General features: G+C 40.5%; 1 protein-coding gene across 13 annotated transcripts in view; it reads left to right on the plus strand.

Moving 5' to 3' along the window:
* Window positions 1-17,440, plus strand: part of MAST2 (microtubule associated serine/threonine kinase 2) — a 260,168-nt gene that overhangs the window by 22,067 nt on the left and 220,661 nt on the right. For all 13 annotated transcript variants that reach the window (XM_078331597.1, XM_078331601.1, XM_035251307.3 and 10 more), the window contains exon 2: window positions 13,748-13,895. Coding sequence is in view for 11 of the 13 variants with exons in the window: in XM_035251307.3 (XP_035107198.1) it covers window positions 13,748-13,895 (148 nt within the window). In the remaining 2 variants the exon portion in view is untranslated. The remainder of the gene's footprint in view (window positions 1-13,747; window positions 13,896-17,440) is intronic.

Consider the following 17,440-nt stretch of genomic DNA (forward strand, 5'->3'; position numbering starts at 1 on the left):
AAGGTGTCCCACAGGTTCCTTAGGCTCTGTTTACTTCTCCTCATTTTCTCTTCTTTCTGCTTCTTAGAATGTATAATTTCAGTAGTCCTCTTTTCAGTATTGTTGATTATGCCTTTGCATGGTCAGATCTGCTGTTGAATCCCTCAACTGAATTTTTTCATTTTAGTTATTTTTCTTTTCATTTTCAGAATTTTTTTTTGGTTTGTTTTTAAAAATTTCTGCTGGGCACGGTGGCCCATCCTGGTAATCCCAGCACTTTGGAAGACTGAAGTGGGTTGATTGCTTGAGCTCAGGAGGTTGAGACCAGCTGGGGCAACATGGTGAAACCCTCATCTCTAAATAAATAAATACAAATTAAAAATTTTTTTTCTATCTTCTTTTTATTATTATTTTTATACTTTATTTTCTTAATTTCCTTTTGGTCTTTGTCTATATTTTCATTTGGCTCTTTTGAGCATATTTAAGAGAGTTGATTTAAAGTTATTGCTAAGTCCAGTGTCTTCCTTAGGGACAGTTTCTTTTTCTTTTTGAGACATGTCTCACTTTGTTGCCCAGGCTGGAGTGCAGTAGCTTGCTTGATCATGACTCACTGCAACTTCCACCTCTTATGCTTAAGCACTTCTCCCACCCCAGCCTCCCAAGTAGCTGGGGTGCCACCATGCCTAGCTATCTTTTTTTTTTTTAAATAAAGACAAGGTCTTGCTATGTTACTCAGTGTCTTTCTATTTTGTTCCTTAAATGGTCCATACTTTCTTGTTTTTCTATATACCTTGTGATTATTTTTGATGTTGTTGAATAGTGGTCATTTGAACATTGGTAACTGAAATCAGCTTCTCTTCCTTCTGCAGTGTTGGCTGTTTTTTTGATTGTTGAAGGCTGTAGTTGTCTGTATAGTGCATTTTCCTAATATTTTTTGTAGAAAATACCATTTTTGTAGAAATTGTATTTTTTGCCATGTTTTGTCACTGAAGTGTGTTTCTTAGCACGTGTGCGTGCATGCACACTGAGACGGAGTCTTGCATTGTCGTCCAGGCTGGAGTACAGTGGTGTGATCTCGGCTCATGGCAGCCTCTGCCTCCTGGGTTCAAGCGATTCTTCTGTCTCAGCCTTCTGAGTAGCTGGGATTACAGGGATGTGTCACAACGCCTGGCTAATTTTTGTGTTTTTAGTAGAGATGGGGTTTCGCCATATTGGCCATGCTGGTCTTGAACTCCTGACCTTAAGTGATCTGGCCGCCTTGGCCTCCCAAAGTGCTGGGATTATAGGTGTGAGCTGCTGTGCCGGACCTTTAGCTTGTATTTTGATGGAGATGTCTTTAATGGCCAAGGACCAGATAAACACACCTTTCCCAGTTTTGGCAGATTGGCTTTTTGCTGGTTCCTCCTTCAAAACTTAGCCAGATGTGCACTGATCAGCCTGAATGAAAGCTTAAGGTATTTTCAGAGCATGCATTTTGCCCAGGACATGCAGGTGGCTTTTTAAATTACCTAGTATATACAGGTATTTTTGCTTACCCTAATTTTCCAAAAGAAAATTTTTTGGAATTTCCTCTCAGACCCTAAGTGGTCTATTTTATGTCTCATTTGTAATCTTGCTTCTAGTGGCTGAGGGAGATTGCATCATTTTTCATTGTTTTTGAGCAATGCCTGCTATTTTCCATCTTGAACAGGTTCTGAGTTAGGTAAATTGATGGAAGCACCTTGCCTGAGACCTTTAGGTGACCCTTAGGTAAGTTAGAACAGGCCAACATTTGTGAACAGGTCTGCCCCGCCGCTTCAGAACCAGGGATCAGTATCTCACAGTTGGATTATGACCTGCTGTCTTCAAGACTGCCGCCATGCCAAGGAGTGGGTGGGGTAAGGGCAAATAATGCCATAAGGCTGTCTTACTTTTTTTTTTTCTTTTTTTAAAGAGACAGGAGTCTTGCTCTGTTGCCCAGGCTGGAGTGCAGTTGCATAATCACAGCTCACCACAGCTTCAAACTGCTGGGCTCAAGTGAACCTCCCACCTCAGCCTCCTGAATAGCTAGGACTACAGTTGCATGCCACTATGGCTGGCCAATTTAAAAAAATGTTTTAGTTTTTGTAGATGGGGTTTTGCTATGTTGCCCAGGTTAGTCTCAAACTCCTGGCTTTAAGTGATCCTCCTATTTCACCCTCCCAAATATAGGATTATAGGCATGAGTTACCATGCCTGGCTACTTTTCCTGAGTTTTTTTAGGTGGACTTTTTGATGCAGCATTATCTTGGTGGTTATGAACTGACTATTCTCAGAGTTCTGACAGTTTCTGCTTGTTTTTTCAGTGTTTCTATGGGAGTGTGGGAGTTTGGAGCTGCATATTATACCAGTTTGCTGATGTTACCTTTCATTTAAATTTAATTTATGGTTCCTTTTTTTTTTTGAGACAGGGTCTTGCCCTGTGAAGACTCTGCACTCTCAAGCTGAAGTGCAGTGGTGTGATCATAACTCACTACAGCCTAGACTTCCTGGGTTCAAGTGACCTTCTTACCTTGGCCTCCTGAGGGCTAATAGATATATGCCACCATGCTTGACTAATTTTTTAAAAAAACTTTTTGTAGAGGTGGAGTCTTGCCATCTTTCCCAGGCTGATCTTGAACTCCTGGGTTTAAGTAATCCTGCTGCTTGAGCCTACCAAAATGGTGGGATTACAGGTGTGAGCTACTGCATATGGGCCCTGTGGTGCCTTAATGATGGATGATATTGAGGATGGTTTCATATGTTTATTTGCTGTATTTGCCTCTTTGTTGAAGTACCCATTCAGTCTTTTTTTTTTTCATGTTTTTTCTTGGCTTGTGTGTTTTGTTATTGTTGAATTGTGAGAGATTTTGTTCCCTTTTTTTGGTGGGGGTCTCACTATGTTGCCCAGGCTGGACTCAAACTCCTGGGCTTGAAAGATCCTCCCATTTCAACCTCCTGAGTAGCTGGGACTACAGGTGCATACTAGCGCATTTGGCAAGATCTTTATATTTTATGCTAGTTGTTTATGAGGTGTATTTTGCAGGTAATTTTCCTCTTCTTTGGTTTCTTTTCATTTTTTAGCAGTATCTTTTGGAGATAGAAGTTTTAAAATTTGATGTTCAATTTATAAATTTATTTCCTTTAAAATTGTGCTTTATGTATTATCTTAGATCTCTGTTTGACTCAGTTACTCAAGTTTTCTCTTGTATTTTACTATGGATTTTTTTTTTTTTTTTTTTTTACCCAGGCTGGAGTTGCAGTGATGCGATCTTGGCTCACTGCAATCTCCGCCTCCCAGGTTCAAGTGATTCTCCTGCCTCAGCCTCCTGAGTAGCTGGGATTACAGGGATGCACCACTATGCCCGTCTAATTTTGTATTTTTAGTAGAGATGGGGTTTCTCCATGTTGATTAGGCTAGTCTCGAACTCCCAAACTCAGGTGATCCATCTGCCTGAGCTTCCCAAAGTGGTAGGATTATAGGCGTGAGCCACTGCGCCTGGCTTGGAAGTTTTATACTTTTAGGTTTTATTAGTGATCCATTTAGAGTTAATTTTTATGTATGTTGTGTATATATCCCTGAGGTATGGGTTGAGGTTCATTTATTTTGTGTATGGAGAGAGGCTTTCGATATTGAGAAAGAGAATAGACTTTGGCTGGGTTCGGTGGCTCATGCCTGTAATCCCAGCACTTTGGGAGGCCGAAGAGGGTGGATCATGAGGTCAGGGATTCAAGACCAGCATGGCCAAGATGGTGAAACCCCATCTCTACTAAAAAATGCCAAAAAAAAAAAAGCCAGGTTTGGTGGTGGGCGCCTGTAATCCCAGCTACTCAGGAGGCTGAGGCAGAGAGAATTACTTGAACCTGGGAGGTGGAGGTTGCAATGAGCCGAGATTGTGCCATTGCACTCCAGCCTGGGCAACAGAGTGAGCCTCTGTCTCAGAAAAAAAAAAAAAAAAAAAAAAGAGAGAGAGAGAGAATAGACTTTGATAAGTGTGACTGGTTTGACTCTTGGTAGGACGGGTCAGGAGAAATCTGCCGCAAGGTATAGAATTTTTGTACCTACTGGATTGCTGGTATATGGGGGAAGACAACCTCTAATGAAAGTTAACCTGTTTTTAGCCTGACAGACAAGTTTTTAGTGTGTACACTCCTGTTTTTGGCTGTGAATTTTTTGCCTACTTGGAATCCTATCCTTAATAGCATAGTGCAGAATAAGCACAAAACTTGCATTTTGGATAAAGTTAGTCTGAGATTTGTTTTGGCATTGTGAAGGAGGGAAATAGTTCTGAGTCAAGAGAGGGAGGGTTCATGAGGACTACCTAGGGCAAGAGGAAAAATAGGTACAATTCTGTGAGCTGAATTAAAAGAGAAAGCAGTAAGCTCTTCAGAGTTCACAGGAACACATAGAGATTGTGTAGTCTAGCAATTTTCAATCTATTCTTAAAGAAAAGATGAAATATATATATGGCATATATTAGATACTTTATTGCTACAATAGATAAATACAGGTTATATGTAATTTCTGACGTTAGCTGTAATTCCACCTTTAAAAAAACCTCACTTAATAAAGAATATTACTATACCAATGAATTGACTTTATTGTAGTGTTTACCAAGAACTTGGCTGTTTTAGTGTATTTAGGTTGCTGTAATAAAATACCATAAACTGGGTAGCTTATAAACAACAGAAATTAATTTCTTACAGTTCTGGAGGCTGGGAAGTCTAAGATCAAGGTGCCAGCATATTAACTGTCTGGTGAGGGACACTTTCTGGTTTGCATATGGTGCCTTCCTGCTATATATCTTCACATGGTGGAAGAGGTTAGAGGTTTCTCCTGAGGCTTTTTTATAAGAGCTCCAATCCCATTCTTTAGAGCTTCACTTCCATGACCCATTTATCTCCCAAAGTCCCTACCTTCTATTGCCATCACCTTGGGGAATGAGGATTTCAACATTTCAATTTTGGGGAGGGGGAGGGATGTAACATTTAGTTGATAGCACCTGCTTTCATTTAATTTAGAAAGTAAACCATTTGCAAACTTGAATACTTTATTATCAATTTCTTTCTTTCTTTTTTTTTGAGATGAAGCCTCACTCTCTTGCCCAGGCTGGAGTGCAGTGGTGCGATCTTGGCTCACTGCAACCTCCGCCTCCCAGGTTCAAACCATTCTTGTGCTTCAGCCTCCCGAGTAGTTGGGATTGCAGGTATGTGCCACCACACCTGGCAATTTTTTTTTTTTTTGTATTTTTAGTGAAGATGGAGTTTCACTATGTTGGCCAGGCTGGTCTTGAACCCGTGATCTTAGGTGATCTGCTGGCCTTGGCCTCTCAAAGTGCTGGGATTACAGGCATGAGCCAGTACACCCGGCTATTATCACTTTCAAATAATTTGTGACACAGTTCTCAACATTTATAAATATATCTGTGTTGGTGGCATCATATGGAAAGCTGTTGAACTAGTTTGATGGTTCTCAAACTTTAGCATGTTTCAGAATTCCCTAGAAGGCTTGTTAAAACATTGATTGTCGTATAGTTTGAAATCCGGTAGTGTGATGCCCCCCGCTGTGTTCTTTTTGCTTAGAATTGACTTGGCTATGCGGGCTCTCTTTTGGTTCCATATGAAGTTCATGGTGGTTTTTTCCAGTTCTGTGAAGAAAGTCAATGGTAGCTTGATGGGGATAGCGTTGATTCTGTAAATTACTTTGGGCAGTATAGCCATTTTCACGATATTAATTCTTCCTAACCATGAACATGGAATGTTTCTCCATCTGTTTGTGTCCTCTCTGATTTCGTTGAGCAGTGGTTTGTAGTTCTCCTTGAAGAGGTCCCTTACGTTCCTTGTGAGTTGTATTCCAAGGTATTTTATTCTTTTTGTAGCAATTGCGAATGGCAGTTCGCTCTTGATTTGGCTTTCTTTAAGTCTGTTATTGGTGTAGACGAATGCTTGTGATTTTTGCACATTGATTTTATATCCTGAGACTTTGCTGAAGTTGTTTATCAGTTTCAGGAGTTTTTGGGCTGAGGCAATGGGGTCTTCTAGGTATGCCATCATGTCGTCTGCAAATAGAGACAATTTGGCTTCCACCTTTTCTATTTGAATACCCTTTATTTCTTTTTCTTGCCTGATTGCTCTGGCTAGAACTTCCAGTACTATATTGAATAGGAGTGGTGAGAGAGGGCATCCTTGTCTAGTCCCAGATTTCAAAGGGAATGCTTCCAGTTTTTGCCCATTCAGTATGATATTGGCTGTTGGTTTGTCATAAATAGCTTTTATTACTTTGAGATACGTTCCATCAATACCGAGTTTATTGAGGGTTTTTAGCATAAAGGGCTGTTGAATTTTGTCAAATGCCTTCTCTGCGTCAATTGAGATAATCATGTGGTTTTTGTTTTTGGTTCTGTTTATGTGGTGAATTACGTTGATAGACTTGCGTATGTTGAACCAGCCTTGCATCCCTGGGATGAATCCTACTTGATCATGATGAATAAGTTTTTTTATTTGCTGTTGCAATCGGCTTGCCAATATTTTATTGAAGATTTTTGCATCTATGTTCATCATGGATATTGGCCTGAAGTTTTCTTTTCTCGTTGGGTCTCTGCCGGGTTTTGGTATCAGGATGATGTTGGTCTCATAAAATGATTTGGGAAGGATTCCCTCTTTTTGGATTGTTTGAAATAGTTTTAGAAGGAATGGTACCAGCTCCTCCTTGTGTGTCTGGTAGAATTCGGCTGTGAACCTGTCTGGACCTGGGCTTTTTTTGTGAGGTAGGCTCTTAATTGCTGCCTCAACTTCAGACCTGGTTATTGGTCTATTTATAGTTTCAGCTTCCTCCTGGTTTAGGCTTGGGAGGACACAGGAGTCCAGGAATTTATCCATTTCTTCCAGGTTTACTAGTTTATGTGCATAGAGTTGTTTGTAATATTCTCTGATGATGGTTTGAATTTCTGTGGAATCTGTGGTGATTTCCCCTTTATCATTTTTTATTGCATCTATTTGGTTGTTCTCTCTTTTATTTTTAATCAATCTGGCTAGTGGTCTGTCTATTTTGTTGATCTTTCCAAAAAACCAGCTCTTGGATTTATTGATTTTTTGAAGGGTTTTTCGTGTCTCAATCTCCTTCAGCTCAGCTCTGATCTTAGTAATTTCTTGTCTTCTGCTGGGTTTTGAGTTTTTTTGATCTTGCTCCTCTAGCTCTTTCAATTTTGACGATAGGGTGTCAATTTTGGATCTCTCCATTCTCCTCATATGGGCACTTATTGCTATATACTTTCCTCTAGAGACTGCTTTAAATGTGTCCCAGAGGTTCTGGCACGTTGTGTCTTCGTTCTCATTGGTTTCGAAGAACTACTTTATTTCTGCCTTCATTTCGTTGTTTACCCAGTCAACATTCAAGAGCCAGTTGTTCAGTTTCCATGAAGCTGTGCGGTTCTGGGTCGGTTTCTGAATTCTGAGTTCTAACTTGATTGCACTATGGTCTGAGAGGCTGTTTGTTATGATTTCAGTTGTTTTGCATTTGTTGAGCAGTGCTTTACTTCCAATTATGTGGTCAATTTTAGAGTAGGTGTGATGTGGTGCTGAGAAGAATGTGTATTCTGTGGATTTGGGGTGGAGAGTTCTGTAAATGTCCACCAGGTTTGCTTGCTCCAGGTCTGAGTTCAAGCCCTGGGTATCCTTGTTGATTTTCTGTCTGGTTGATCTGTCTAGTATTGACAGTGGAGTGTGAAAGTCTCCCACTATTATTGTGTGGGAGTCTAAGTCCTTCTGTAAGTCATTAAGAACTTGCCTTATGTATCTGGGTGCTCCTGTGTTGGGTCCATATATGTTTAGGATCGTTAGCTCTTCTTGTTGTATCGATCCTTTTACCATTATGTAATGGCCTTCTTTGTCTCTTTTGATCTTTGTTGCTTTAAAGTCTATTTTATCAGAGATGAGAATTGCAACTCCTGCTTTCTTTTGCTTTCCATTTGCTTGGTAAATCTTCCTCCATCCCTTTATTTTGAGCCTTTGTGTATCCTTGCATGTGAGATGGGTTTCCTGGATACAGCACACTGATGGGTTTTGGATTTCAAACTATACTACAAGGCTACAGTAATCAAAACAGCATGGTACTGGTACCAAAACAGAGATATAGACCAATGGAACAAAACAGAGGCACCGGAGGCAACACAACATACACACAACTATACAATCTTTGATAAACCTGACAAAAACAAGCAATGGGGCAAGGATTCCATGTTTAACAAATGGTGTTGGGAAAACTGGCTAGCCATGTGCAGAAAGCAGAAACTGGACCCCTTCCTGACACCTTACACTAAAATTATCTCCAGATGGATTAAAGACTTAAACATAAGACCTGGCACCATAAAAACCCTAGAAGGAAATGTAGGCAAAACTATCCAGGACATAGGAGTAGGCAAGGACTTCATGAACAAAACACCAAAAGCATTGGCAACAAAAGCCAAAATAGACAAATGGGACCTAATGAAACTCCACAGCTTCTGCACGGCAAAAGAAACAGTCACTAGAGTGGATCGGCAACCAACAGAATGGGAAAAAATTTTCGCAGTCTACCCATCTGACAAAGGGCTGATATCCAGAATTTACAAACAACTCAAGCAGATTTACAGGAAAAAAACAAACAAGCCCATTCAAAAGTGGGCAAAGGATATGAACAGATACTTTACGAAAGAAGACATATATGAGGCCAACAATCATATGAAAAAATGCTCATCGTCACTGGTCATCAGAGAGATGCAAATCAAAACCACATTGAGATACCATCTCACGCCAGTTAGAATGGCGATCATTAAAAAATCTGGACACAACAGATGCTGGAGAGGATGTGGAGAAAAAGGAACACTTTTACACTGTTGGTGGGAGTGTAAATTAGTTCAACCACTGTGGAAGACAGTGTGGCGATTCCTCAAGGCCTTAGAAATAGAAATTCCATTTGACCCAGCAATCCCATTACTGGGTATATATCCAAAAGACTATAAATCGTTCTACTATAAGGACACATGTACACAAATGTTCATTGCAGCACTGTTTACAATAGCAAAGACCTGGAATCAACCCAAATGCCTATTGATAATAGACTGGATTGGAAAAATGTGGCACATATACACCATGGAATATTATGCAGCAATCAGAAATGATGAGTTCGTGTCGTTTGTAGGGACATGGATGAATCTGGAAATCATCATCCTCAGCAAACTGACACAAGAACAGAAAATGAAACACCGCATATTCTCACTCATAGGTGGGTGATGAAAAATGAGAACACATGGACACAGAAAGGGGAGTACTAAACACTGGGGTCTATTGGGGGGAAAAGGGGAGGGCCAGTGGGAGGGGGAGGTGGGGAGGGATAGCCTGGGGAGAAATGCCAAATGTGGGTGAAGGGGAGAAGAAAAGCAAAGCACACTGCCATGTGTGTACCTACGCAACTGTCTTGCATGCTCTGCTCATGTACCCCAAAACCTATAATCCAATAAAAAATTAAAAAAAAAAAAAATATTTCAAAATGTTCAATGTAAAAAATAGAAAAAAAAAAAAAAAACATTGATTGTCAGTCCCCACCCTTGGAATTTCTGATTTAGTAAATTGGAGGTGGGGCTTTATTTAGAATTTGCATTTCTAATAAATTCACAGCTGCTGCTGCTGGTCTGGAGATCACACTTTGAGAATCAACTGCCTAAAGCAGTTTCTCAGAACCTACTTTTCTTTTTGTTATTTTCCTTTCAGTACCCTGTGAAGTAAGAAGTTTTACTCTTCTGTAATGTAGGAGATATCCCTTGTGCAGTTGAAGAGAGCTATTCATGTCTCCTTCAGTTTTCTTTCTTTGAGGCTAAATACAATTCCTCTAATAGTTGTTAGAAAGTGACTGTAATTTGTAGTTATGCTAATATTTACTATGGCCATAGCAGTGTTTTGTTTGTAAACTTGTGTGTCCTTCTGTATTCCATGACTATTAAGCGTACCACCCAAACCATAAACCTGGAAGTCATCCTAGATTCCTTCCTGTCCTCACTCTGTATTTTACTTAAGAATTATTTGATTGCAGAAATGGTAGAGACCAGTTTGACCTAATTTAAGCAGAAAGGAAGAGCTTATTATAGGGTACAGTGATATCCCATTGAAACAAAAAACCTGGAGTTTGGCTGCACCTCACAAGGGAGTAGAAATTGGAACTAGAAAACTGCAAGTATTAAGTAAGTTAGTGTGGAAGTTCTACTTCTCAATGCCTCTTTTCTTTTTCTTTGAGATGGGGTTTCGCTCTTGTTACCCAGGCTGGAGTGCAATGGAGCGATCTTGGCTCACTGCAACCTCCGCCTCCTGGGTTCAGTCAATTCTCCTGCCTCAGCCTCCTGAGTAGCTGGGATTACAGGCACGTGCCACCATGCCCAGCTAATTTTTTGTATTTTTAGTAGAGATGGGGTTTTACCATGTTGACCAGGATGGTCTCGATCTTTTGACCTCGTGATCCACCCGCCTTGGCCTCCCAAAGTGCTGGGATTACAGGCTTGAGCCACCGCGCCTGGCCCGCCTCTTTTCTTTCTCTGTAGGATTATATGTGATGCTGTCTTATTTGTGTCGTTCTCCCATCCTTATCCTTTAATGATTTCCTGAGTAAATTCAGTAATGCTCTGCCATTTTATTTTTTAATTTTTTTTTGAAACGGAGTTTCGCTCTTGTTACCCAGGCTGGAGTGCAATGGCGTGATCTCGGCTCACCGCAACCTCCACCTCCTGGGTTCAGGCAATTCTTCTGCCTCAGCCTCCTGAGTAGCTGGGATTACAGGCACTCACCACTATGCCCAGCTAATTTTTTGTATTTTTAGTAGAGACGGGGTTTCACCATGTTGACCAGGATGGTCTCGATCTCTTGACCTCGTGATCCACCCGCTTCGGCCTCCCAAAGTGCTGGGATTATGGGCTTGAGCCACCGTGCCTGGCTGCTCTGCTGTTTTAAAAAGTCCAGTCTAGGCCAGGCATGTGGCTGATACCTGTAATCTCAGCACTTTGTGGGGCTGAGGAGGGTGGATCACTTGAATCCGGGAGTTTGAGACCAACCTGGTCAACATGGCGAAAACCCATCTCTACTAAAAATACAAAAAATTCGCTGGGCATGGTGGCGCACACTTGTAATCCCAGCTACTTGGGAGGCTGAGGTACTAGAATCACTTGAACGTAGGAGGCAGAGCTTGCAGTGAGCTGAGATCACGCCACTGCACTCCAGCCTGGGTGACACAGTAAGACCCTGTTTCAAAACAGACAAACAAACAAGGTCCAGTCTAGTTGAGCAAAAGAAGCAAGACATAGAAGGGCAGAAGAGTCCACACTGACTGATTTCATTCATCCATGTAAAGTTTTTTGCACTTTATATGATTATGCTATTAGAGGTCTGGATAGTGGTTACCCTTGGGGGATCGAGGGTAGTGACAGAAACAGTGCAAGGAGGCTTTCTGGGGTACTGTGTATTTTCTTTCTTTCTTTTTTTTTTTTTTTTGAAGCAGTTTCACTCTGTCGCCTGGGCTGGAGCGCAATGGTGTGATCTCAGCTCACTGCAACCTCTGCCTCCTGGGTTCAAGTGATTCTTTTGTCTCAGCCTCCCGAGTAGCTGGGACTATAGGTGTGTGCCACCATGCCCAGGTAATTTTTGGCTTTTTGGTAGAGACGGGGTTTCACCTTGTTGGCCAGGATGGTCTCGATCTCTTGACCTTGTGATCTGCCCTCCTCGGCCTCCCAAAGTGCTAGGATTACAGATGTGAGCCACCGCTCCCGGCTGGGGTACTATGTATTTTCAATGTTTTAATCTTGATGCTGCTTAGTGGGTATGTTCAATATGTGAAAATTCACTGAGTCTATGCTTTGGTATGTGTACTTTTCTAAAATGAGTAATATATTTCAGTAAAAGTTAAAAATCCTAGCTTAAACATTTACATTTCATATTTAATTTATATTTCCTTTCCTTTCACAGGTTTCAACTCAGACTTGGGATAAGCAGGGGTGTGATCCTCTCATTCTTTTCTCCTCTCCTGTTTTCTAGTTTCTTTCTTTGGTGTCTTGTGGCAGGGAATAGGGAGATTGAAAAGTTTATGTGTTTCTCTTAATTGGTACTGATCTAATTCTTTTTCATTGTTCTTTCTCTGGCTAAGACTGATTATTCATCCATACAGTGTAGCAGGCATCCAAATACTGGTTCTCTCATGCAGCTGGTTGTAAGATTTTTTTTTTGGGATGGGGTATTTTCCTCTCTATATTGCCTTCATAGAGGATATCCACTTTAGCTTGATGTCTTCCAAGTTCTCTTGATGCCTTCTTAGTTCTCTCCACCTAGAGCTTCTTGCTGTGCTTGTCGCATTTGTGAGTGGCCAGCTCTCTTTAATTGGTTACCGGCATTAGTCCAAACTCTGCTTCCTTCCCTAGTTTCTCCTTGATTCATAGGTACTGTTTCATCCTTGACATGCCAGATAGTATGAATATAGGCTGTTCCCTTGCTACCTTCTATTTTGCGTTAAGTTCTATTTCCTGTTCTCTCTGTCTCACTGCTCACTCCTGCTACAGTTAGGTGCCTGGACACATCAAATGTTTGATGATTCAGTGCCTCACTTTCCTCCTTTATTCTTTTATTCATTTACCACCATGTTTTGAAATTGTCTTTTTCTTCTTTTCAGGGATTTTTCTTCACCAACTTCACTCTTTATATGTTTGGGTATTTGTAAATCAAATCATGTTTTGGGTAGTCACAGACAACTTCCCATTTTTTTTTTTTGAACTCACTAATCACAATATATAACTGTAGAGAATTTGTTTTTTTCTTTCTTTTTTTAATCTTAGAGAACTGGACATTTCCTCTTTTTTTTCCCCTTGTGGCTTTTAGTATTACCATAGTGCCAGTTACTTGAATCTTGTTTTTCAAATGGCAGGTGGCATGGGGTCAGTTATTTTCTTATGCTTCTTGTCTCTGTACTGTCTAGATCAGTTTGATGTGTTACTTATCTGTATTTTTTATAGCTTCTTTCATTGACATATAATAGATATACCTCATTGCCCTTGTTTTTTTTCAAAAGTTTCTTATTTATTATAATACTCCTGATTAGGTGGGTGTTGGCTTAAAGATGTCTGCATGTTGATGATATTGTTGGACACTGCTTGCTGAATGAGGAGAAAGAGGCATTGGAGTAGAATGGAATGGACTAGACTAAAAGGAAAAGGGAAGGTTCTGTCAATGTTTCATATTGCCTGTATTTTTTCATAGCACTATATACTTTATCTTTGAAAACCTGTATTAAGCTCCTCTTATAGGCAAATAAAGAAAGCTCTAAGATTAATTTTATCATTAATTGAATGTTAGAGGTATTTCTAGTTTTATATGACAGGTAAAATCTGCCATTCAATGATTTTCTTAAAAACTAAAATATGCTTTTCTTTACTGGATATAGGAAAGGTATGAATAAAAGGAGAAATGTAAATACACTTAACTAAGAAGTGTACTCATTATGAATAATATATCCTCTCAAAGTGTCTGTCATCCTGTGACCCTTCTCACCTATTTTTCCTTTGGCATTTTATAATCAATATCCTGTGCCCTTTACGGCATACCCAGCTTTTACTAAAAAGTATGTTTCTGTCTTTAGCTGTTGAGGGGGAAGTATAATATGTTGGCATTTTTAAACTGTAATGAGTGTTGTAGAGATGTTTAATATAAAGTTCTCATACTTCAGAAGAGATATTAAAGACTTATGCCTTTTTTTTTCTCTTTGAAGGATGTGGTAACTGGACTTAGTCCCTTGCTCTTCAGGAAACTCAGTAATCCTGACATATTTTCATCTACTGGAAAAGTTAAACTTCAACGACAACTGAGTCAGGATGATTGTAAGTTATGGAGAGGAAGCCTGGCCAGCTCTCTGTCGGGTAAATATTTGATTTTTTTTTTTTTTAAAGAAATGTGGGACTGTGTGGTCAATATTTAAGGGTGTATTAATTGGCTTGGCATCTTGACACTTTTCTGGTAGTAGTCTTGTGTAGAACACTTATGGTAAGGCTGTCTTTCTCTCCTTACTTCTTCCTCATGGAATCTCTGATTGCTAACCTGCAGGACCTGATAGATATTTCTTGGTTGATCATCACTACTGGTTACTCTCTCTCATTCTGATTTTTACTCTCTGCCCACTTCTGTAGACTTTACATTCTTTGCTTCTGTAGATTTTCTTTTTTTCTTCATTCTCAAAACCTAAAAACTCACAGTGTCCTCTCTACCTCCTTCAAAGAAAAGATACTTAAAAAATTAATTTAAGGGGAAAAAATTATACAAAGAAGGCACAGTATAAAAGGAAGCAATTACATTGTGGCATAATTCTGGTCAGTCAATAGAGTTTTAAAAAAAGAAAACCCGTTTGATCGCAACTAAAAATATGAGATTAGTAGAGAAGAAAATGTAATCTCACTATACTCTTCTACCCACAAATAAACAATTTTCGGTTTTCTTTTTCTTCCTGTTCCTTTCAGGGCTATTCCATTGGCCTTATTTTCTTACTCTTATATTGAAATTTTTATTTTTTCTGGTCATATATTTAGCCACATAGAGCCATTTCTTGTTTGGTTTTTGATAGCATTCTGTTCTTCTTTTAAAGGGATGTGATTATCTTTTTTTCTTTTTCTTTTCGGAAACAGAGTCTCACTTTATTGCCCAGGCTGCAGTTTAGTGGTGTAATCTTGGCTCACTGCAACCTCTGCCTCCTGGGTTCAAGTGATTCTCCTGCCTCAGCCTCCCAAGTAGCTGGGATCACAGGCAGGTACCACCATGCCTGGCTAATTTTTGTAATTTTAGTAGAGACAGGGTTTCACTATGTTGGACAGGCTGGTCTTCAACTCCTGACCTCAAGTGATCCGCCTGCCTTGGCCTCCCAATGTGTTGAGATTACAGGCATGACACACCATGCCTGGCTGGAATATGATTATCTTCTGATTGTCATGAGTAAATTAGATTTTTGATTTTAAAATGTGGCTGGGTGTGGTGGGTCATTCCTGTAATCTCAACATTTTGGGAGACCCAGGCAGGCAGATCACTTGAGGTCTGGAGTTCAAGACATGACAAAAGCCTATCTCTATTAAAAATACAAAGATTAGCCAGGTATGGTGATGCATACCTGTGATTTCAGCTACTCAGGAGGCTGATGCACAAGAATTGCTTGAATCTGGGAGGCGGAGGCTGAGTGAGCATCATTATACTCCAGACTGGGCGACAGAGTGAAACTCTGTCTCCAAAACAAAACAAAAGGAAAAAGTTTTCTTACCTGGATTAACTCTTTCTTTTGAGCACCTAACAACCAGAATATTCAGTGTTTTGTTTTGGAAATGCTAAAGTCCTTTTATCCTGTGAAGTAATTGCATGGATATTGGGTACATTGTTGAAATGTGGTTGTGTTTGTTCTTTCTATGGAACTTTCCAGTTATCTGATTTTAGCCCATATTTTATGCCTTTCGGGTGTTACTCATTTCTGAGTGCTCAGCCTAAGATTTTGCAGGGTAGACTGGTACCACTTTTTTTTTTTGAGACAGGGTCTCTTCTGTTGCCCAGGCTGGAGTGCAATGGTGAGATCTCAGCTCACTGAAACCACCTTCTGGGCTCAAGTAATCCTCCTTCCGCTTCAGCCTCCCAAGTAGGTGGGACTACAGGTGTGCACCACCACGCCCAGCTAATTTTGTATTGTTAGTAGAGAGAGGGTTTCGCCATGTTGCCTAGGTTGGTCTTGAACTCCTGAGCTCGAGCAGACCTACCTCAGCCTCCCAAAGTGCTGGGATTATAGGTCTGAGCACCAGGCCAGGCCAGATACTCCACTTAATTGTAATCTGCTTCATGCTTACTATACCTTATGCCTTTCTTTGTCCAGTTCCATTGTTATGATCCACCTATCTGCTTTAGATTTACCCCTAGTTTTTTCAGCCGCTCATTGTCAGTGTCTGTTCATTTCTGTCATTCTGGCCTTTGTTTGCTTACTTTTTTTTTTTTAAGACAGAGTCTCGTTCTGTTGCCAGGCTGGAGTACAGTGGCACCATCTCAGCTCACTGAACCTCTGCCTCCTGGGTTGAAGTGATTCTCCTGCCTCAGCCTCCTGAGTAGCTGGTACTACAGGCATGCGCCACCATGCCCAGCTAATTTTTGTATTTTTAGTAGAGATGGGGTTTCACCCTATTGGCCAGGTTGGTCTCTATCTCTTGACCTCGTGATCTGCCCACCTTGGCCTCAATTGCTGGGATTAATCATAAAAATACCCAGTGTAATAAAGATGTGAAGAAAGGGCTTAGGGGATTACAGGCATGAGCCACTGTGCCGGACCCTTCTCTTTATTTTCTTTGAGGCAGAGTTTCACTCTTGTTGCCCAGGCTAGAGTGCAATAGTGTGATCTTGACTCACTGCAATCTCCACCTCCTGGGTTCAAGCTTTTCTCCTGCCTCAGCCTCCTAAATAGTTGGGATTGTAAGCATGCACCACCATGCCTGGCTTTTTTTTTTTTTTTGTATTTTTAGTAGAGACGGGGTTTCACCATGTTGGTCAGGCTGGTCTCGAACTCCTGACCTCAAGTGATCTACCTGCTTCAGCCTCCCAAAGTGCTGGGATTACAAGCATTAGCCATCGTGCCTGGCCAGCTTACTTCTTGAGTCTCTTTATTTTGTTTTATTTTTTATTTTTGAGTCTCATTTTTATGGTGTTTCATGGAGGACAAAAGATAAAAGCATGTGCTTAGTCTGCCATCTTTAACTGGGAATGTTTTATGCAGCAGCCTATTGAATTATTGTAAGAGTAGTAATTAGAATTTTTAAGAGGTTTTCTTTTTTTCTGTGTTATTTATTTACTAAAGGACTTGTTATTCTGTTTGTTTATGTTGTTCCTTCTGTCTTTTTTCTTTTCCTCACCTTGGCAGTCCTCGGTGTGCTTCATTCCTTACTGATGTATGATCAAATAGGTTTCTTCTACAGTGTTCCCTCAGACCTCTTTATTTTGAAGAGAGAGATGATAGTAATCTTTGTATGAATAGGATAAGTTAAGCTGACTTTGCTTTAGAATTAGTAGGTGAGAGGCCGGGCACGGTGGCTCAAGCCTGTAATCCCAGCACTTTGGGAGGCCGAGGCGGGTGGATCACGAGGTCAAGAGATTGAGACCATCCTGGTCAACATGGTGAAACCCCGTCTCTACTAAAAATACAAAAAATTAGCTGGGCATGGTGGCGCGTGCCTGTAATCCCAGCTACTCGGAGGCTGAGGCAGGAGAATTGCCTGAACCCAGGAGGCGGAGGTTGCGGTGAGCCGAGATCGCTCCATTGCACTCCAGCCTGGGTAACAAGAGTGAAACTCGGTCTCAAAAAAAAAAAAAAAAAAAGAATTAGTAGGTGAGAAGTGTATACTCAAATAGGTTTCTTCTACAGTGTTTCCTCAGGCCTCTTTATTTTGAAGAGAGA

The sequence above is a fragment of the Callithrix jacchus genome, chromosome 7 (genome assembly GCF_049354715.1).
Source record: "Callithrix jacchus isolate 240 chromosome 7, calJac240_pri, whole genome shotgun sequence".
In the NCBI taxonomy this organism is placed as follows: Eukaryota; Metazoa; Chordata; class Mammalia; order Primates; family Cebidae; genus Callithrix; species Callithrix jacchus.